The sequence below is a fragment of the Cavia porcellus genome, unplaced genomic scaffold (assembly GCF_034190915.1).
Source record: "Cavia porcellus strain 051 isolate PalLab524CR breed Dunkin Hartley unplaced genomic scaffold, mCavPor4.1 scaffold_7, whole genome shotgun sequence".
Lineage (NCBI taxonomy): Eukaryota > Metazoa > Chordata > Mammalia > Rodentia > Caviidae > Cavia > Cavia porcellus.
In genome coordinates, this window is record NW_026947490.1 from 7,041,912 (window position 1) to 7,065,136 (window position 23,225).

At 44.4% G+C, this 23,225-nt stretch overlaps 1 protein-coding gene across 8 annotated transcripts in view; it reads left to right on the forward strand.

Moving 5' to 3' along the window:
• Positions 1–23,225, forward strand: part of Tiam1 (TIAM Rac1 associated GEF 1) — a 359,373-nt gene that overhangs the window by 236,208 nt on the left and 99,940 nt on the right. For all 8 annotated transcript variants that reach the window (XM_063252519.1, XM_063252516.1, XM_063252517.1 and 5 more), the window contains 2 exons: positions 6,391–7,364; positions 19,974–20,418. In XM_063252519.1, coding sequence (XP_063108589.1) covers positions 6,402–7,364; positions 19,974–20,418 — 1,408 coding nt within the window. In that variant the 5' untranslated portion in view covers positions 6,391–6,401. The remainder of the gene's footprint in view (positions 1–6,390; positions 7,365–19,973; positions 20,419–23,225) is intronic.

The window sequence follows — 23,225 nt, forward strand, 5'->3', positions numbered from 1 at the left end:
TGTATTATATTTGAAAAAGACAAACCAAGCTTCAAAATCTAGCCTTAATACCATGATATATTTTGTTTCTGCTTTGACTAATTTTTAAAAAACAAAAATAAACCCAGTCAAAATAATAATCTTTTCTAAACTGGAAGATCATCTTTTATTTGTTGCAAAACTGTCTTGTTTAGTCTCTTGGGTCAGGGGGATTTGTGTGTGACTTGGCAAAACTGTTTGCCCGGGTTGTGACAATTCAGTGAAAACTTTCAGCACTTTGCCTAGGTTTAATCTTAGCTCCCCCCCTTCCCCTTGTCTTCAAGCACCGCATCCAGGAGGGAAAAAACAGGCTTGAAACCAAGACCTCCCACTGGAATCTAATTTTAAATTTGCAATCTGTTGTCTTGTGATTTTCGCTTCAAATTTAACTTTGAAATAAATACATCTCAGCCTTCCCCCTGCAGTTTCGGAGGTCTGTTTTTAAGTCATAGAAAGGTGATCATTACATTTATTTTAATAAGTTTTTAAATACCTCTGGAGAGTGAAAAGTGATATTAATAATTAGTGACTCGCGGGAGGAAAAAAAAAATTAGTGACTGGTACACATCACTAACTGTCTTAGGGCTGTGTTCCGCAGTAACTTTCCCAGGTTCCGCAGTTAACTTTTGACTTGCTGGTGGTATCAATGGGGTCATCTTGGGCTCCACGGCAGGATCTAATGATTTGTGATTTGGAAGTGCCCTTGCTTTACAGTGACATCAGTAGTGAAAGTCCCACTCTGGACTGAAACTTAGTCAATTTCCACCATAAATTCGGTGACCGGGGTGGTCCCTGCCACAATAAGGTGGTGATAAAATGGGAAGTGGCACATCAAAACAGGACAAGTGGATCGGTGTGTAAGTCCCCCTGCTGCAGCCAGGCTGAGAGGGGTGAGGCAGAGCACCACGGGAATGGAGAGGAAAAAGTGAATAGATCCAAGCCCGTAGTACTCTTTTTATCATAGGTAATTTTTCTAAACCATCTGTTTGGAGTTTGGCTTTTGTCATAGCTGTCTTCATGGTGCCCACACCCTCAGTTCTTTTGAGTGGGGGAAAAAAAAAGCAGTCACCTGAAACTTGTTGACGTTTTATTTGTCTCCCTCTTAAAAAAAAAAGTTACTCATTTAGCATAGATACTTAAGAAAATACCAATAAAAAGTAACTGTGAAAATTAAATAACCCATAGACTCTCTATCTACAAAGTCACTTTTCAAATTCTTAATCATTTGTAGGAAATATTTATTGTTAATATTGTTTTTGTTGTTATTAGTATTGTTTGCACTCCTAGGAGTTGAAACCAGAGCCTTCACAGTGACCTACATCTGCAGGCTTTTTTAAATTTTTTATTTTGAGACAGTCTTACTAGTTGGCCTAAACTGACCTTGAACTTTTGATCCTCCAGTCTCAGGCCCCCAGAGTGCTGGGATTCCAGGCGTGTGCCGCTACTCCCAACATTATTAAATATTCTTAATGCTAATTTTAACCTGTTTGGGATTTGTGACTTGCGCATGTAAGTCCCGTGCAAGTTTCACTTGCTGAGGATGAGCAGCACTTTGCTTCTGCGTTTTGACCTTTATGGTAATCCTTTTGATTATTTTTCTGTGAATATCTGCGTACTTACGTACGTAATGAGATGCTTTAGGAATGGGATTCAACTCTAAACCTGGACTTCATCATACCCATCTTACACATTATTTCAAACTTCAGTGAGAATGAAGATAACTGTATACAGTATTTTTAGTGCATCTGTATTTTGACTACAACCTGTTGTGTGAGGTTAGAGATAGAATTTTCCATTTAGGGCATCATAGTAGCACTATCAATATTTCAGATTTTGGATGTTTGCATTCAGGATGCAAACTGGTACCATTTTTTGGTTCATTCGATTTAATTTGAGTTTCCTGCAGTTTAATCTCTTTCTTGCCTAGAAGATTTTCTCCCTTATATGACTGTATGATGATTACGATGGTGAAGTCACTTACTTTTGCTTTTGTTACTGAAATGCACGAATACCTATTAAATCTTAGAGCCAAATGGGCCATGTTTAGTCTTTGTAGAGATTATTAAGAAAAGTAAGGAAAAGGAGCAAAAGTCGCTTTCTGCTCTGAAGCTGCCTCCAGGCTACAGCAACAAGACCTGTGCAGATGTAAAATGTGAACCAGGTTTTGTTCATTTGACATAGAAGTAAATCGTAAGCGGTAAGTTGGACAGAATAGGAGGAAGTCAAGGCTTTGGAAGTTGCTGGCATTTTACCCTTGTCCACGAGAAGGATTCAAGTTTTCAGTTCACCAGCTTCCTGGGGCCCACCTTGCTGGGGAAGGGTCATCCCTGAAAGAGGAGATTGTGTCCTGTGCGGTGAGCAATTTTGACTCCTCTGGACCCCTTGGCCCAGCCCCTGCATTCACTGAGCCCACACGGACCTTCTTGGCTCTCCCTAGCTTTTCAGGAGAAACGCTCAGATTAAGGGAAACCTCAGCAGCCCCCAGAGAACTGAATTTCCTGTCATTGCTTTCAGCTTCATGCTGCCTCTGCTTAGATCATCCCCCGGGAATCTTTCTTGGTAGGATTTAGGAGATTTTGACATTCATCTTGAAATTCTAGTTAGAAAATAAAAGTAGTTCTTTTCCTACCTTGGCTGCCTGAAAAGAATCTCGCTGCTGAAAGTGCTATTCCTGTAACACACCCATCAGCGCGGTGCGTGGTGGGCTGTAATTCTTGAAGGTTGGGGCTGTTTCCTTTCAGAGTCCTCTCCTGAGGCTTTTAACTTGATTAGTTTTCTGTTGGCAGAAAGAAACCTAACCAGAAAGTTGTTGTTGAAAATATGTCTGCCAGTTTATATTTGCAAACTTTTGATACATGTGACAGAAGAGGGTAAATCGGAGCATATTTGAGGTGACAGTTTTGCCTTTTCTTCCAGTCAACTTATTTCACCATAATTCTTTCTCCTTTTGAATTTAAACTTATGTGAGTATGAAAAAGGGGCTGTGACTAACAGAAGTCCTTTATTACTGATTGGCAAAACATACAATTTATGTACTTTTATTATATATTAAAAAAACATGAAATTTCTCTCTCTATGAATATGTTAGAACACCACACTGAGCTCCACATGGGAGCATCGTAATTTATATTTAAAAAAAAAATCAAGAACCCTGTGGCCTGGGAGTATTGCTCAGTGGTAAAGCACATGCTCAGCATATGTGGGCGCTAGGGTTGAGCCCCAACACTACAAAATGAATGGATGGATAGATGCATGAATAAACTGTAAGAAGTTAGTCATGGCTTTTAGTGTTACTGAAAAGCATATTGTTTATTTTACTTATAAAAACTGTAGCATGCACTGGTCTTAGGAATGAAGATACCATCAGCCTTCTTGGATAGTTGATCTTTATTTTCCCCTTATATTGATATCCTTTTTACTTGCTTCTTAAACATTTTAGCCAGAGAAGTGTGAACATACTGCTTTGAAATATACTTGCTGTTCATAAGCAGGAGATCTTCTTTCTTGGAAAATTCCCTCTGAGACTCATATGATGTGTGGTCTCATAGGGAATATCCCAGTACAAGAATAGCTTAACATCTGGTGTCTGTATGAATTACCTCTGAACTCACTGGAACATTAAGTGGAGGCTTTCTTTCCTGTTGCCACAAATTTTATTCAGTAAGATGTGCTAGCGAGAGTGTATGCAATGTTTTAGACTGGACGGTGAGGCTGTAGAGAGATTCCTGGACTAGCGTGAAGGATATTTATATTATATTCCAGTTTGTTTCTTTGCAATGGTCATAGCAATAACATTTCCTGGCTCCCCATGGCATCTTTTCCTTTGCTTGTTTATTGCATGCTGTCCCTGGCTAGGATACCAGTTGCCTGGGAGTAGAGGGAAAGGTGTGTCATTCCCTGCTGTATCTCTGGTTTCTAGAACACAGTAGATGCTCAGAAAATATATTCAGAATAAGTGGTTAAAAGAACCAAATCAAGAATCTGCCCAATAATTCTGCTTTCCTTTCTGGCTGTTGTCATGTGTTATTTTAAGTGCATATACTCTTTTTTTTTTTTATTTTTTAAATTTTAAATAGGAGAAAAAAAAAAAGCAGAAAAAGGGTACAAGTTATACAGATTTACAGAAAAAAATAAACAGTAGGAAATCACTAGTTAATGGGTTACATATTGTCATCTTAGAAATAATTGTTCAAGTCACAAAATTAAAGCTTGTAAAGTGGACATACAACAATGATACTGCAAACAGTTCTGTACAATGATCCAATAAAACTCAGTGATATCATTTTCTATCTTATACACTTAAATATACATGCAGTTATATCATTTAGAGCACTTTCTTTTCCTCTCTTTTGTACAATGACTATTATACATTTTGGGTTTTATTGCTCCCACAGTTCTTATTACTTTTTTGGAAGAGAGTAAAACCAAATGTGACATAACAGAACAGAGTCGGTCAAATCAAAAGGGTTGACATAATAGATAATGTAAAAACATAATACAAGGTGATCAACAATGGTTACCATAATGCCTCCCGCTATTTCTAATAGAATTGCCTATATCATCAGTTATAATAAAATTGAACAAAACAGTAAAGAACAAAACCGACCAAACCAAAACATTGGAGACATTGTAGGTCTTCAAAAGTAGATAAAAGTCATCGAGAATGGGCGTCATTATGAATCTCACTATCTTCACAGATGTTGCCTAAACTTTCGAACCTGGTACTATCCAGCAAAACAGAATAGGGGGACATCAGTCAAAAACAAGATGGTGAGAGTAATACAGGGCTTTAAATCAAGATAATGGAAAGTCAAAGTGGGTTACTATAATATATCCTGCTATTTTTATTTATTTTTCCCTTAATTAAAAGGATAAAAATAAAAAAGTAAATAATTAAATGGAGATTGAGATAAAAGAGGGCATAACAGCAAAACAGCGCAGATCAAAACATAACCATTTAAGCAGAATAGTGTTTCACCACAAGATAATCCTGACATAAAAGTAGTTACCATATTGTCTCTTTCCTTGAAATCTTTGAGTATAACTTCGTATACTGTAGCATCAAATATATCAAAACAATGTAAAACCATTTAAGAGAATTATAGCATTACAGGGTATTTAGAATCAACCAACAGAAAACGAACAATGGTTTCTGTATAATCTCCTTGTCTTTAAAAGTTTTTGCTTATACTATCATACATAATAAAATCCAGTAAGATACAACCTGTTTAAACCAATAGAGACAGAAGAACAAAAGCTTGATGAGACTTCAAAACAAGATGATACTAAATCAGTATTACCTATTAAGACGTCATTTTCTCCAAAATAGCTGTTCCTATCATGCATATACTCTTGAGATGAAGTAGAGAGACCTGTGGATCAAGGAGAGGAGGCTAAGTAGAGACACGGTAGTCAGTCTTTGAAGTGTTTTCTCTTGCTTGCTGTGCCTAACAGAATAGTGTCATCACGTCACTAATGGAGGTGGGGAAAATGTTAAGGAGAGACTTGAATTAATCTAGGTAGCCCCAAAAGGCTGAATCACTTAGTGGTTTCATAATGTGAAATTTCTGTTTGCAGGGCACTCTGTACCAGATTAATGTTTGAAGGTTGGATTTGCTCCCAGAAATAAACACGTTAGTCTGCTGCTGAGCAGGGTTTATTTTATTTTATTTTTTTACCCACCCCCACTCCGTAGCCCTCCAAAAACCCCTCCTCAGTCAAGCTTTTCGCAGTGCTGTCAAATGACTGACCAAAGCACTCCCTGCTTTTTTCCTTTTTGACTTTGATTTGTTAGGAAAAGTTGATTGGACTTTCATCTTGAGGTTTTCCGTTTTTGATTGATTTTGAAGTATGGCTAGAGTCCAGATAAAGTAAAACAAACAGAAGAAAAAGAAAACTTTTAGAAGAGGTTGGGGAAGGTAGAGCACAGTCGCACCTCTGGGTCTGTCCTATATATTTATGATACAAACAGAAAACTACTGCTTGGTGGACACCTTCGTTTTTACTTTACAGAGTTCTCAGTTTATAAATAGGAGTAGAATTTTATAATTGTAGCACTTAGGGAGAGCAAAGTGGTGGTATAGATGCAGTACTCTGGTGTTTCCCTTGGGCATCTGCCCTCTGGGCAGAGACAAATCTCTAATGATCCTACTCTTGCATGTGTTTCATATCTCTGGTGACAGGCCGGCAGGTGATGCTAGACTGGCCACCCGTAAGAATCCTGCGCAGCTGCCAGGCACAGGGAGGAGGTTATGCGGGCACCTTCCCAAGGTCCCGCAGCCAAGGTGCGCTCAGCTCTGTCTGCAAAATACGGAGGCCATTCTGATAGTGACTCAATTATCCCCCCTTCTTCCCCGTCTCTCTCTGCTGCAGACCATAAAACCATGGGAAACGCAGAAAGTCAAAATGTAGACCATGAGTTTTACAGAGAAAAGCATGCCAGCCTGGGGCGAAAGCACACGTCGAGGTCGCTGCGCCTGTCACACAAAACGCGGCGCACGCGACATGCGTCCTCCGGGAAGGCGATCCACAGGAACTCCGAGGTGAGCACCCGATCCAGCAGCACACCTAGCATCCCCCAGTCTCTGGCCGAAAATGGCTTGGAGCCCTTCGCCCAGGAAGGCACCCTGGAGGACTTCGGGAGCCCCATCTGGGTGGACCGAGTAGATATGGGCTTGAGACCTGTGTCGTACACCGATTCTTCTGTCACTCCCAGTGTAGACAGCAGTATCGTCCTCACAGCAGCCTCTGTGCAGAGCATGCCAGACTCGGAGGAGAGCAGGCTGTACGGAGATGACGCTACATATCTGGCTGAGGGAGGCAGGAGGCAGCATCCCTATGCATCCAACGGGCCCACTTTCATGGAGACGGCGAGCTTTAAGAAGAAACGCTCCAAATCTGCAGACATCTGGCGGGAGGACAGCCTGGAATTCTCACTCTCTGATCTGAGCCAAGAACATTTAACAAGCAACGAAGAAATCTTGGGTTCTGCGGAAGAGAAGGACAGCGAAGAGGCTCGGGGGATGGAAACGCGGGCGAGTCCGCGGCAGCTCGGCACCTGTCAGCGTGCCAATTCCTTGGGTGACTTGTACGCCCAGAAGAACTCCGGGGTGACGGCAAACGGGGGACCAAGGAGCAAATTTTCAGGCTGCTGTCGGAATTTGGTGTCTGATATTCCTGATCTCGCAAACCATAAGATGCCACCAGCTGCTGCCGAAGAGACCGCTCTGTACAGTAATTACAACACACTTCCCTGTAGGAAATCTCACTGTCTTTCCGAAGGTGTCAGCAACCCACAAATTAGCCATAGCAACAGTATGCGAGGGAGAAGAGCAAAAACAACTCAGGTAAAGTGACCAGAGGAATCTGTTTCAATATTTTGAACGTAGTGCATGACTCTGGAAATGCATGATTTTTACTTTTATTTTTTGGCTTTTATAAATTTCCCATCTTTATATTGGGTTTTGCCTAGTGCTTGCTGCAACTGGTGTTGGCTTTCTGCTTCCCTCTCTTACAGTTATGCACATAAGGGGTGGGGATTAAGGGAGTGTGTGAGAAGGAGTGTGTGTGTGTGTGTGTGTGTGTGTAAAGAGAGGGGTGTTGTGACAGGAATAGGAACAGCGCTGATAAGTTTGTATTGGGAAACTGCTCTGCAAGAAGAGTTCTTCAACGTCTCTCCGATTCGTGCAGCCTTTCTAACTTGTTCTTTCTGTGGACCAAGAGGCATGGTGGGCTGTGGGCACTCGGAGCTTCTGTCCTCACAGCAGCAGGTGGGCAGAGGTTCCTGGGCAGCTTGTTTGCAGAGATATTTCTAATTCAGGGCGGGCTCCAGTCCCTTGTCAGCCTCTCTCCGGGGTTGGCAGGCTTGCCGTCTTACCAGGAGCTATTTCAATTTCCTGTTCCTTGCGATGCTGGCCAGCCCTGTCTCAGGAGGGAGGTGTAGCGGAAGGAATGACATGGGTGGGTTCCAGTCCCTACTTTGCAGCCAACTTGTTTGACCTTGGGCAAGCCCTGACTCCTGCTTGTTCCTCTGAAGAATGGGGCTAAGGCTGTTCTGCTGGTCTGCTTCTAGGTCCAGTGCACGAGAGAGTGGGTGTGAGTGTGTTTTGAAAAGAGTTAGAGAGTGTCTCAGGAAAGGAAAGCCCCATCAGCTTAGTTCACAGTGGTTGTTACTATTAGGATACTGAAGTGAAATGTCAAGTCATCCTGCATGTTTGGGTTCTTTTCTGCTTCCTTGTGGCAGAGTTCTGGGAGTTTTGACTTATGATAAGGTTGGAAGGTGCTCGGTTGATTGTGCTTCTGATTAAAGACCCCAATTGGACACATTGGCTTTGGAAAGGCATATAAGTCATCAGGGTGACCAGCACAGACTGCTGAGGTGAGGACTCTGGCCCACTCCATAAGGGATGGTAATGCGCCCCTGGCCTGGGTCAGTATAAGTCACATGGGCACGTGCAGGTGCAATTCTGTGGAACGGGGATCCAGACAGAATGGGCCGATGGTGGAGGGACCAGAGGAGCCAGAAAAATAAACATCTGCTGTAAACTCTGTGTTTTTTCCTGAAGATGGTTTTGCCACATAGACATGTATGTCTGGGCCACACATACCTGACCTCTTCTTACCTTGGTGGCTTTGGGCAAGTTATTCACAGCCAGTTAGCCGTAATAGTAGCTTGACTACCTTGTGCAAAGCCCTGGGTTCCCCCAGCACCGTCCCCAGAATAAGGGTGACAGTCAGACTTTTTGAGAATGAAATAACATTGTAAACACAGCACTTGGTGCATAGAAAGAAACAAACGAGGGAGAATTTTTTAACTGTTGTAATTTTCATTAGCATTAGTGACAGTATCCCAGGTATATACACATTACTTAGGGTAGTGTGATAATAAGCATCCAATACTGTGACCTTGAGATGAGGTTAATAAAAAGACTGAATCTGTGCACCAAGAAAGTGGATGTGAAGCTTTCTTCTAGATACAGTGTCTAAATTTTAACCCATCTCTTTTCTGAATTGAGATCATGACCCGAATGACAGGATAGCCCAATGTGTCCCTTTGCCTAACCTGTGAATGTTTCTTCTGCACTGACATTTCCAGGGGTCATAGAGATGGGTGACTTACTAAGGGTTCACCTTGAAGAGGCCCACCTGGACCACTGTCCTTGAACAAAGAGCAGTTACCTCCACTTTGGCTAACCTGGCCCTGTCTCCATGTCCTGATATGCACGGAGCTGGCTAAGCCGTTTCCTTCTCCCGTCCGTTGGCTCTAAGCAGTGTAAACAGAGCGCCTCAGGTGCTGATGTGCAATCTTTGAAGCTGGGTGACAGTCACTGTTTCCCTACCCTGTGACTCCCATCAAAACATAGTTGAACCTGGCAGGATGGCAGAGCCACTGCTCCAGGGCTGTCACCTGGGTTCAAGCCTTGAAATAAGAGGCTGTGACTTTCCAGGGCAGAAAAGTTTGCACATCAGAACGGAAGCACTGCCCCCAAAACATCAAATGCTGCCTCCGTTGTGTTACGCAGATTGGTTTTTCTGCATGTCCTTCTCTGCATATTGCAGAGGTGCTTTCAGGCCTCCAGTAGCCCAGCTCACAGTACCCACTCGTTTCCCACCATCTCACAGCCACTCACCCTCAAGCCTCTCTGTATCACCCCCAAGGCTCTGGAGGGCTGTATTGAGGATGTCTAATTGGCGTCCTGGGACTAAGTCAGAGAAAGTGTACTGGCCTGGAGTTGGAGAGGTATACACTGACCTGGACTGTTAAAAATAAACACTGCTGTTTTATTTTAATAATACTGGGGATCAAACTCAAGGCCTTTGGACTGAGCTACATTGCCAGCCCCCTTTTTATGTTTTGAGATACAGTCTTACTAAGTTGCTAAGGCTGGACTTGAACTCATGATGCTTCTGCCTCAGCCTCTTGCAGTGCTGGAGTTACACCAGCCTGCACCACTGTGCCTGGCTTGGAGCGTCATCTCTGAGTCTCTTTTGCCTGAAACAATGCTAAATTAGCATGTGATCTATGTGGGATTCAAGTGTGGTCCCCAGCTGTGTTCTGGCTCTCTGTTCCTGTGGTCCTAATACCAGGAACCGCTGGACCTCTGCTGGCCCCACCTCCCACTGGCTAGTGAGGGGCTGTGAGTTTTGGAGTCACAGGCACCCCTGTAAGAGAGAGAGAGCAAGACCCGCTTCCCCTTCATATCCAGCCCCATAGAAAGCTGTCCTGTGCGATTGTTACATGAGATTTCTATTTTTTAGCTTGTCACCTTCTAAAATTGTTAATGGAAGTGAGATCATCCAAGTGTGGTGTCTCATAAAGCCACTGCTCAGTGTGATGCAAAGTGCAGTGGGCTGAGAATCTTAAAAAGGGCCTTTGCATTCCAGCCTGTCCACCTTCCCCATTGGATGACCTTGGGCATGTCACTCTTGTCTTTTGCATCCTTCCCTATCCAGTGAGAGGGACAGCAGCCTCCAGCAGGACCTCAGCAGAGTCCAGGGGGACCCCTTTCTCCCCAGTCTTCGGCGAGGTCTAGAGAGATGAGTGGACGTATTATTTTTGTATTGACTTTATTGTTGAGGGAAGATCTTTAATGACTTGAAACAAACCCCAGCATTATGCACAACACTATCTCCATCCACCCACATTTCCTTGTCTAAGTTTGAGCCTGCTGTGTTCCAAACAGTGTATTTTAAGAGACAGTGGGTGTGGAAGCTTCCTTGAAAAAGGATTCTTTTTTTTTTTTTTTCTCTTTCGGTAAAAGTTTTTGACCCGGGGGACCTCTTCAGCAGACTTGAATCATAGATATTACAGTCTCCTTGTCTGCCCTGGTGATGTAGTTGAATCCCCTAATGGTCCTGTCAGCAATTTGACTCTCCCTCTGCCCCCCTCAAAAGTTCCTGGCAAACATTGGGCCCCAGAGCGTGGCCTCTCAGCCTGGAGAAAATAACATTTTATCCAAGATAATGTGAACAATTTCATTTGAACGTTTGATTTGAAAGTGATCAAAAAAAGAAAGTTTTTGGCGATTCTTGGTGTTTTTGTTCAGTCGTTGGATGTGTTACCAAAATGTGAAGGCCCCGGGGTTCACAGTTAGGTTTCAGACAGTGACACCTAAGATGTACCCCTGTGTCTGACCCAGTTGTTTAATTATATATTCGAGTGTTTGTGTGTGCATGTGCACACACACTGCACAAAAGTTTGCATTTCAAAATGGATGAAACATACCGATGGAAACAGGATTTATATTCTATTGATTTCTCTCAAAGCGTGTGGTAGGTGGTCCGGTGGATGTCGTGGATGACTACTTAGTATTTTGACCTCGGCTTGAGTCTTTGTATTTCTTTGGGTGCAGACAGAGAAGAGGCAGCTTGGTGTCATAGGAAGACGAGGTTGTCTGCATATGTGAGCACTCATGTTTGAACCCACTGTCTTTGTGGGTCTCTGTGCCTCTTATGAGAGGCCAATTCAGGAGGGAATGAAGGGGAACTCATGCTGCAGGCTCTTGCACAAAGCAGATGCTCAGTAAAATAGTGGTTGCTAGTTGCAATGAAGTTTGGTTTAGCATTGCAGAGTTCAAGAGCAAGAAAGAGAGAGAGAAGGCTACCATTGATGTCCCCTCTAGCTTATAGCTGGATTCTGAGTCTCTGTGGGACATTTAGGCTGGGCATCATAACGTGCACTTGTGAGGGGAGCTTTGTTCGTCTACTTGGGAGGTGAACGTGTGTGCTCAGCTGTGTATTGAGTGGGTCTTAAGGTACTACAGCGTCTGGAAACTGCAAAGGCCTCTTACTGAGCTGTGGCACTGGCGAGTAGGTTTATGGGTTTCACTGACCACTTTTCCTACCCTTGAATCTGCTCAGAAATTCTGTACTTCCCTGGCAGGAATGTGACTATTTTGAGGCAGAGCCCTCAACCAGAGGTCAGGGATGCATTTCAGTCTGATTTTGAGTTGCCAGCTTCTTGAGGGGACCTTCCAGGTCACCTCTCTTTCCAGCCCTCTTGTTTTTTAGAGGCACAAGGGGATCTAAAAGGACACGGTGACAAAGTCTCACCATCCTCTCACTCCAGTGACTGCCCTTTCTTCTGGAGTGTACCCCCCCTCCCCAAATCCAGTACCTCCTGAGTCCTTAGATTTTTTTCTTTAAGATGAAAATCCTCCATTATGGTACAGAAACAAGCAAAGGGACTTGTTGGCTGAAAAAGAAATTGTTACTGCCCAGTCCTGTCACCCAGAACTGTGGCGTTTAGAGAGTGATGAGCCTGTCCCTGAGGCTTAGTTTAAGTAAGATGAAGCGTCTAGCCATGATTGGAAGAGAACCTTGAGTTCCTAGAAAAATTGCATTGATTTTTAAAAATTTTGTTTGTTTGACAACTTAGCTCAACTGTCTCAGAAATAAGTTTGTTTCCTAAGCTGAAAATTGGCGTCAACAGCCAAGAGATCCTACCTCTATCTCACAGACTCCTTTGAGAATCAGCTGTAAAATTTTCCTTGGATAAACGCACGGTCCATCCTTCTGCATATCATTTCTGGGTCCATGCATCCCCTCCTGTCCAACTAGATGGTGCTGCTGCAGAACCTCAGGTTATTTCTTCATGAAACAAAATATTTTAATGTGAAATCTATTTATAAATAACCCCTCTCTTCCTTTCCCTATCTTCTGTTTGATGCTTTTTTTCCCCTCCTCCTGCCACTTTATCTTTCTTTTTCTGGCAAGTAAATTAAGCAATGAGTTACTTATTTTGAAAATGAGTCCATCTATTTTCAACAGGAATATCTGTCTCCTTTGCCAAGATCTTTTTTGGGGGGAGAGGGAGGGTGGGTAGGCTGTTGAGAGATGACTTCTGTCAGTGCTTCTCAAACTCCTTCGTGATCTCAAAAAGAATTTTGGACTCCAAGGGGCTTCTGTTGATGTCGAGAATTGCTGTAAATATTTACCATCTTAGTAACTGAAGTAAAAAGGTAAAAAAAAAAAAAAAAAAAAAAGCTTGCTAATTAATCTTAACAGGAATTACTAATTACATTTTTTAAATTTAAAAATTTTTTTCTATGATTAAAAAATGAATTGGGATGAGAAGCATTGATTCAGATTTTTTTTTTTTTTTTTTTTTGATACCGGAAATCAAACCTAGGGCCTCGCGCTTGTCAGGCAGGCGCGTATGCGACTGAGCTAAATCTCCAGCCTCCTTAGATTTTTGTGAATCTCTAAGATTATGACTTTAGCCGAAGATGTTACAAGCCTGTACCTGCTCCACGGCACTCTCTTGCGTGTGCTGCTTGGCTGGAATACTAGAACCAAATTTGGCCTTTGCACAGGTAGATGGAAAAAGGAAGGCCTTCCGGAGCCCCTGCCAGGTGTCTTAGGAACCCCCGGCTCACACCTTGAGAGCCACTCAGTTATGCTAACAGGGTGGGAAAAGTTCAAGCTTTTGAAAATCACATTTTTAAATTTAGCACAGGAGCAGAAGCAAGTTTGTGCTCCTGAGCTCACATGTGTTGCAGCAGTGTAAGTGATGGTTTTACAGCGTGATCAAGGAGGGAGAGGGGCTGGCATTGGGCACGGGAAGCCCTCTGAGCTAGGATGTGAAACCCTGTCAGTTGGGGCCCTGGAGCCAGCCTGCCTGGAAGTCTGACAAGGTCTCCATGGACTCAGAAGACCTTAGGAAGCACCTGCCAGGCTTTTTACTCTGTCTTTTTGGACCAGTAGGTGTTGGAACCCCCCTTGACAGTGTCTGTGGGAGCCCAATTTATCTCTTTTACTTTCTGCACTTTAAAAAGAAAACTATTTAAATGAATTCTGGTTGCATTTATCTAAGACGCAATGAAACTGGACTGCTTGAAAGTTGCAAATTTAAGCTTTACAGCTAAGACTAATTTGCCATCTCAACTTGAGTTGAGCGTGAGCTGAGCTTGGCAAAGATTAAATCTTTAAATCAAACTAAAATGTTTTTCATGAGGAACTGTTTTCCTTGTTTTGAGATTGTACTGGGAAATGAGCAGCAGTTAGTTCATTCAACAATTATTTTTGAAGTGCCTACCCCATGCTGGGTGCTATTCTTGGCACTTGGGATACGTCAGTGAGAAAAGATCTCAGAGCTCATGGAGCTTGTTGTGGTGAAGTAGGGGGTGATGGTGGCAAAAAACAGATAGCATGCTAAGTAGAGAAACGATGTGCCGTGAAGGGGAGAGCAAGGTGAGGTGCTCAGGTGGTAGGGGTGGGTGGCGATTTCAGATAGGGGGGTCAGGGTGGGCTTTCATGAGAGGGCGGACTTTGGTAGCACTGGAAAGAGAGGAGGAGTTGGCTGTTGAGGGTGCCTCGCACATTTGAGGAAGAGCATAGAGCCCACTGTGGCTGGAGCAGAGCTGGAGAAGGGCGATGGGATGCTGCAGGGAAGTTGGCATGGCAGCTGGAGGAGGGAAAGAGAAAGCATCCAGCTCTTAGAAAAGGAGTATTCTAGGAAGCGAGCATGGTTGACAGAATGTCCTAGAATGAGTTCTTCAGCTTCCCTAGCGGGCAGCTGCAACCAAAGCTCAAGTGCTAGCACCAGTCATCAGTAGAGGTTCTTAAAAGGTAAGTCTGTAGAGCTCTTCACACGTTGCTGTCAGAATTCTCCTCTGGGGATGGTGTGGTGAACAGAAGGGAAGTCATGAGAATAGAGAGCGCTTGTTGCTGAACTGGGTAGGTGGCACTAAGCTGGAAGAGAAGTGACTGGGTAGGTTACACCTTATGGGACAAGGAGCAGAGGAAGGATGGCCACAAGGTGGAAGCATATTCATAGACAGGCGGATGAAGGGAACGGTGATTCATTTACCTTGGACACGAAGCCTTCTCCAATCAGGAGTTACCCAGTGTTCAAGCTTTGCCCGACTTGAGTCCCTTTTTGGTAGCAATAAAAATTTCAGTTCCAGTGGTTGTTTCGAGAGAAATTGTGAGTCACTCCCATTGGGAATCATTAGTGGAGAAGGAACTGGTGTTGGAAAAATAAAAACATAGGACAATTTTTATCTTAGAAAAAGGAGAAAAGGGAAAACAGAACCAGTTTTCTATTTGTAGAGAATCAAGAATGATCCTTATTAGCAATAATGTCCACTAATTCACAGCGTAGACTGGGTCACCATTTTCTTAGTATACTGTGCTGTTTTGTGAATATGGAATTGATTTAAAACATTCAATAATACTAGGCCCATACCTGTTTGCTTTTTATTTGCTGCAGGTTGCTCCTGATGAGGCTAAAGATAGAGATGCCAGTGATTATAATTCACATTTTTGAGTTGACGCTAAGTGCTGAGCACAGGCCTAGACACTTTGCCTGGGCTAACTCAGTCTCACAGTGTGTAATAAAGGGGCCTTTTAAGCAGACACTGTCACTCTCCTCATGCAACATGAGGAAAATGAGGTAGAGATCGGTGCTGAGGGTGAGATGACCAGGGTCTTAAAGATTTAACCAGGCACACAATGTCCTAACCCAAGCACTCTCTAAATCAGAGTTTCCTAGCCCCATTGAAATCCAGTGCATTCTCTTGTATCACCATTAGCTTCTCTGCACAGGTATATCCAAGCTGAGCTGGATCCATCAGAGAAATTAACCAAGAAAAACAGTTTCTCATTGCATTCGATTCACAACTGTAAGTGGTCAATTGGTTCTGCTGGCATCTTAGGGCTCATCCCCTTTGTAGCTAATTACCTTTTCAAAATTGTGCCTGCATGTCAACCCAGCACGCCCGCTCCTCAGAGTATCTGTGAGTCTCCTCTGAAAACAGCTGAGCCTTTGCTGCAGTGCCAGGCGGGGCGAGACCCTCCAGTGTTCAGGACAGTGGCAGCAGGCTGTGGTAGCAGGCTCTGGTCCTGCCTCTCCCCTCCCTATTGGAACACAGTTAAGCATTTGGTGCCCAGCTGGTCTGGTTGAGACACCTCTTGCCCAGCAGCTGTTGTATATTTGGGGCTACAGCTGGCCACTTGTGCACTCAATAGAGAAGGGCATAGATTCATCCTGGAAATTGCCAGTGGGGTGGAAACTGGTGAGTGCTCTGAAAATGGGGTTTAGGAGGATTTGTCCTATGAGGGCAGAGTTTAAGGACCTCCTCATCCCTTGAATGTTGTTCGGAATTGGAAACCTCTTCAATGGAGAGTTCTTAATGGGGAAAGTTGATTTTCTGCAAACCTCCCGGATCATGCGCCGTACTGTGATTTATTTTTCTGTTTGGCTGGGATCTCACCATTTCCCCGGACTCCCTCTGACTTCTTGTTTTGCTTTTACTTCCATCTCATTTATTCATTTTTTTTTAAACTTTATTTGTGCAGTGCGTGGGATTGAACCCAGGGCCTCTAAACAAGTGCTCTACGGCTGAGCCAAATCTTGACTTTCAGGTTGAAATACAGGGCTTGGCTAAGGAGTCTAGAACAAGCCTTAGTGTGGGACAAGTCTAAGGTAAGAAGGAACATGTTTTGCATTTGCTTCAAAGACTGCAGAACTTGCTGCCTGACTGTCCCCCCCGTCACTCTTCTGCACTGCTTGCTGTTGGGTAGAGCTGGGAGGTTTTCCAGTTCCTTTGGTGTGGAGAGAATCAGGTTTCTCAATTGTGAGATGTCTTGGTTTCTGAGATGGGGAGGAGGAGGAGCCCATCTAAAAGATGCTCATGACACAGTTGGTATCACAGTGCGGGAAAGAAAGAGCAGTATTGAGTAGTGTGTCACTGCCTATGATGCCAGAGGCCGGGCTTCTATGTATTTGGGACATCCCTGGCATCACGACTACATAGCAGTTGAGGCAGGGCAGCCAGCATCCATTTCCCAATGGGCTGTGTCACATATCAGTTGGGGGATGTGTACCACTGGGCCAGATCAACCACTTCTGGAGACCAGGTGGCACCATCTTGGATGACAGACCTAGGCACATTGCCCAGCACTTAGACTGAGTAGTGTGCCCATTCAGCTGAGCAAACTGGCCCCTTACCTGGAGCTGTCATTTCTGAGTTTGGTGCCCGTCTTAGACTCAAACATATATCACCTAGGCCATTTCAAGGTTCCAGCATCCACTGGGCAGATGTTCAGGTCTGATGCAGTGGTGAGTTTCCTTAGCTCCTAATTTACCTAGAGAGAGACGAGAGACCCAGCGCATTCTGTGAAGGGAGAGGAGCTTAGAGGACTGCTGCGAACTGTAAGGGACACACTCTTCAGAGTTAGCCTGTTGGCGCTCTTCCTGTCCCGCCTCATCCTCTGTGTGTCTCTTCCTTCCCATTCTCTACTTTTTCAGGATTTAACATTTTACCATTTTAACATTTTAGACTGGTCAAGGCAAATAGCTGAACAATCACTATTTTTTTTTTTTCTGGGAAAAATTAGAAGGCAAAGGAGGAAGACAGAGAGTTGAATGTTTAGACAGTATTTGGTCAGGTGTGGCCTGGGGGAGAGCCACTGGGCCACTGTGTAATCATGACAAGGTGCTCAGAAGCAGGGGTTCTAACTTGCCATCTGTCACTAGCCAACCTTGGAACTCTAGGAGCCCTCATCTTCTTATCTGTTGGTCACAGAGATGGCTTTTCAAGGTTCCTTCCTGTTTTGGAACTCAGAAACTCCCAAGATGCCTGGGGTCAATTCTCTCCTTTCTGGTAGAGTCTCTTCCTATGGACCAGGTCCATTACCTGTTTAACTTATGTTTTGCCATCTTACGGGAAACATTGCATCTCTTTGCCCTTTAGAGGAGAACAGTTATAGCTGATTCCTTCGCGCAAGCCACTGTTCATCAGGGAATGGTGCATATAAAACCCAGTCTGCACACTTGCAAAATTTACAAACTTTTCTGTATTCCATGATTCATGACTGTCTGTAACCAATGATAGTCAGATATCCTTATTGTCTCATATCAATAGGGAAGCATATGGTATACGTCCCCGCCAGGGAGAAATGTGGGTTGATAACAGTGTTTTCCCATTTGTGTAGAGGATTTTTACCAGCTAGATTTGGATGCATCGTGAACATTTATGGCTGTTAATGGGCAAGTGAACAGATAAGAAAGCAGTGGGACCAGTAATTACTGGGTGAATTACCGCATTTCCCACTATTGTTACAAAATTCCTTGGGTTAATCTGTAAAGAAAAGAAGTTTATTTAGCTCCATTTTAGAGGTGCGAGAGCATGGCACTGTCAGCTGCTGGCTATCAGCAGGGCCTTTGGGCTCGCAGCATCTCAGTGGGAATGTGTGTAAGAGAGAGGGATCACACAGAGAGACAAGAAGGTAGAGGGAGTTAGGTGCCAGGCACACTTTTTCCTACATTAAACCTTCCCAAGGCTGATGCTCTCAATGACTTTGTAAGCTTCCATTAGGCTCCATCTCTAAAGTTTCCCCCACCCCCATCATTGCCCTGTTAGGGACCGAGTTTCCCACAGAGAAGCCCTTGGGAAACCATGTGTAAACCACAGTGCAAAGCTCTGCGTCTGAGCTGTGTGTGTGATTTCTTTGTCCCCCTTAAGTCAGTCATACTCCCAGAAGTCTCTAAACTCCTTTAGACATGGACATCATCTTCAAGACCTTGCTCAGTTTCATCTTGTTATCATTCTTCACCTCGTCATGGTTTTCAAGTACAGACAAAGCTGCTCACTTGAGTCAGTGACAGTGAACTGAGAACAGTTCTAAGCTGGAACTGACTAAGCGAGGGCCTGGGAGGAGATGTGGACCCAGCCCCTCTCTGGGCCTTGCATGGGACAGACAGTATTAATTTGTGGCATGGTTCATTCTGCCCCATGCCTCTCAGCAAAGATTTGGGCCCAAAGTATTCATTTTTAGGGTTTAGGATATTTGTTAGGTCTTTTTGCATGTTTGAACGACAGCTATTTATGAGATTAAAGACTCCAAGACAAAACCAAACCAAACCAAACCCAACCCAAACCTTGAAGCCTCTGTGCCACATCCTACCTGGCCATCTTTTCCATGTCAGACTCATTCATCTGTTCCTTATTGAAAACTCTGTCTCCTTTATCCATAAGACCGTGGAGCTGTCTCATCCCAATACTGCTGTCATTATCCTCCCTTCTATTGCCACCATTATTTAATTATTGTTTATGGAAATACCTATCGTGCTTTCCAGCAATTGCGATTCTGATTTAACAAGACCTGCCTGTCCCGAAATGTTCAGTGGCGAAGCTGGGCAGCTTGGGAAGCTCTCTGTTTTAAACTGGATATCAGTACCCCAGCATCTTGCCAGTTGCCCCGGAGCTGTCTCTTGGCCCAGGGGCAGCGAGTCACCCGCTCCGGGCTCTCAGCATCCCGGCTTTGAAAGGGCCAGGTAATTGGAGAGCGGGCCTAGGAGCTGTGGGCCCCACAGACTGACTTAGCACAATGCAGCAGAGAGAGAGACTGTTTTCAAAGAAGCGGAGCTGATGAGGGCATGCGGACTCTTGCCTGCTTCTGGGATAGGGGACCCTGCTGGGTGAGCGGGGGAGGGTGTGCACTGCTGTCTGTTTAGTCACCTCATTATAAAAGAGCCTCCTAAGCAGGCCTTTAATTTAAAATTTTTTTAAAAAATAGGTATCAGCTGTAAAGACCTAGTTATGCACGGTCACCTCCTACCTCTGGCACAACTAACTAATCTGCTGGCACAATTTCCCAGCCTTCAAGGCCCGCCTGCCTAGGAGAAGCCTGGTAGGGGTGTGCTCCCAGTGTGGTCATGGTAGACTCTCGGTAGCTGATTTGCCAGTTAGCTAATTATCCGAGACAGACACATGATAAGCTCTTTGAATGTTCCCTATTTCTTGAGACTTCAGTCTTTTGCTGCATGCAGGGTGGCTGAAGTCTCCTGGGCTCTGCCGCGCACCTGGCAGAGGAGGAACTGGTGCTGGAGGAGAGGGAGTGGCTCTGCCCTGCGGGTTTCCTGTGGCTCAGAGTCCCCGGCAGGACCTCAGGAGCACCTGGCTTCTTGCTCTGCGTGATGCATGTCTTCTCTGTCCCCTTCTGCTCCCAAGGATGTTAACGCAGGCGAAGGCAGCGAGTTTGCAGACAGTGGGATTGAAGGGGCTGCCACCGACACGGACCTCCTGTCCAGGCGCTCGAATGCCACTAACTCCAGCTACTCGCCCCCCACGGGCCGGGCCTTTGTGGGCAGCGACAGTGGCAGCAGCTCCACAGGGGATGCGGCTCGCCAGGGGGTGTACGAGAACTTCCGGAGGGAGCTGGAGATGAGCACCAACAGCGAGAGCTTGGAGGAGGCGGGCTCCGCGCACAGTGACGAGCAGAGCAGCGGCACCCTGAGCTCGCCCGGCCAGTCCGACATCCTGCTGACAGCTGCGCAGGGCACGGTGCGCAAGGCCGGGGCGCTGGCCGTCAAGAACTTCCTGGTGCACAAGAAGAACAAGAAGGTGGAGTCAGCCACCCGGAGGAAGTGGAAGCACTACTGGGTGTCCCTGAAAGGTGAGGGTGGTGCTCTGCAAGTGCAGATGCGTGCAAGGATGCGCAGTACCCACACCGTGGGGTTTTTTCCCCTCGTGAGCGCATAGAGTTGTTTCACATAGTTTTTTAAACCTTTATTGTGCTGGGAGCACTTATCATAAAATGTACTCCTGACACATTTGGAAACGTGTTGTACTAAGGTGCACTGTCCAGGGGTCAGAGCTGTAAAACTTAGTCATCTGACTTAGCCTGAACTCTGTGCTCCTTAATTCCCCGGGAAGTCTCCCACTCCTTGCAAATGCTGTTTTATTTTTGTACGGTTTTTTTTTTTTAAATAGATTAAGCAAGAAGAGTGTGTCATTGTCTGTTTCCTCATACATACAACTAGTTCTGTGGATAGTTTTGAAGGACAAAGTTTCCTTCAAAAAAATTCTTTTCCCCCCAAACTATTTTAAGTTTATGCCTCCCAAAGTGGCTGGTAAGAAGTTAAAAATTAGGTTAGGTCCTATGAAGTTACCACTTTCTAAGAATAAAAATTGATAGAGTATCCCTAATGTCATAGGACTCAAGCTAATATGGGAGGAATGTCTAAACCATCATATTTGTGCAAAAGTTGGTTCCAGAAATCAAACTCATGACCTCACACTTGCCAGGCAGGTGTGTGTGCTGCTGAGCTAAATCCCTGGCTGCTTGGTATTTTATAGTGAAACTGTATATTTGAGTATGATACAGACAGTTTCATACATACAGGTACCTATAGCTGTGCTTTGTTACTGTTTAAGCACACTGCTTTTGATGTTGCTATTCGTTGTCATGTTGCATCCATTTGTGAAGTATGTGTATTCTGCACATACCTTCAAGTGTCTCTGTAGTAGAAACAATTGTGTTTCATTTGTCAGCTCTGCCTTTTGAAAAGAAGATATACTTTGGAAGCACATTAAGAGTTTTTGTTGCAGCACAGATTTGAACCAGGGTTGGTATAGGGCAGGAGGAGTTAGGTTCACAAGATCAAAGCGAGGGTATAGGGGAAAAAGCCTAGGCTGACCAGGTTGGTAAGGATATAAGACCATTTACGTGACACTGGATGTCACTGAGGTTGGTCGTGGAGGCACGAAAGAGTCCAGAGCTCAGATAATCACAGGCCTGAGCAGGGATGTGCAGGCTACCCACCTGGGACAAGCAGAGCTTGGGTGGACCCCATTACTGGGGCTACCAGATGTTGCTTTGCTGTTTGTTGAAACAGGAAGGGAGCATATTGCTTAGAATGTAGATTTTGCTACATGTCACAGAAACCCAGAATGAGGATAAGAACTGAAGCGGGCAGGATTACCACCTAAGACTGCACCATCCCCAGAATATGACTGTTTGATGAAGTGGTCTGGATTACGCAGCGTGGATAGTTTACCCAGTGTGCATGCTTTGGAGAACTGTGACTGTTCTTTTTATGTGTGACCTGCCTTGATTTAATTTTGATGGCTATTTCAGAGCCAGCTGCTCCATTCATGTGGGGTACAATGAGATGTGGGGGGAAATCTCGTTCAGCCCCTCTTGTACCTGTTCTAGATGTGCATACCACTGGAGATGGCACCTCATTCCTGGAGCAGTTCATCCTTAAGCGTTCATCGTACTAATTGGTACTGAGTTTTGAACAGTCTAATTTGAAGATACCTGTGTTAACAGCCACTTAGATTACTTTCCTGGGTGTATTTTGTGTCTGTGAAATCCCAGGTTTGTTTCCATTTGGTAGGACTGCCATGACAAAGTACCACAGAGTGGATGTTGCAAATAATAACAGGAATTTACCGTCTCTCAGTTGTGGAGGCTAAAAATCTGGGACTGAGGAATTGGTAAGAGTGGTTTCTCCTGAAACCTTTCCTTTTCTTGGAGATGCCCATTTGCTTGTGGTTTCCCTCTGTATTGGTCAAATTTCATCTTTTTGTCAGGACAGAGGTCAGAGGAGATTTAGGTCTACCTAGGGCACCTCTCTTTAATTGCCTCTTTAAAGGCTATATCTACAAATACGATCCTATCTAAAATAGTGGCAGCTGGGACTTTAACATAGGAATTTTGAGGGGATACAGTGCACTGGTAACAGGCCCTGAATTTGTAGTTTAACTAATAGAATAAAAATAGTTAGGTGACTTTTTGTTTTAAACTTTGGACATTGCAGAGGGAGTTATTTTATTTCTGCGGTTTCCTTAGAGAATCATTGACACAGGAGCCTAGGGCACAGGCATTTGGGAGCACAAGCCATGCGCCCATTCCAGGAGGGAGCCTTCATGCTCTTGGTGACCCAGATCTGAGTGACACCATCTGTCAGGATGCAGCCCCAGAATGCGCAGGCACTGAGCCCTTTGCTTCCTGAACCTGACAGGTTCCAATTATACGCTGACATCCTCGGGGCTTTGCATTGCCACTCAAAAGCAAGACTTGTTGCTGGCTTTTTCTGTAACCCTTGGATAGCGAGAAAGCAAAAGCACAACACCTGGGAACCATGGGATAGAGACTTTCTCAAAGATTCTTTCACATAAGATAAAAACTAATTTTCAAAAGGATTTCACCTAGAGTTAATCTCTCAAGTGACTTCATGAACAACCGAAGGACCTAGAGATGATCTTCCAGTGCAGATAAGGGGAAGTAGTGTTTGATCAGGGAGTGTGTGGTTCTTAGATTTGCTGCTTCACATTAGCCTTAAAATTGGAACAAGTTAATAATTGAGTAAAAGCCAGTTTCAGCCACCTACTGTTGTAGGCTGATTCCAAAGCAAAATTAAAAAACTCAAAAAGCAGCAGCTATTTGCAAAGACCATACAGTGTCCATACCAGGCT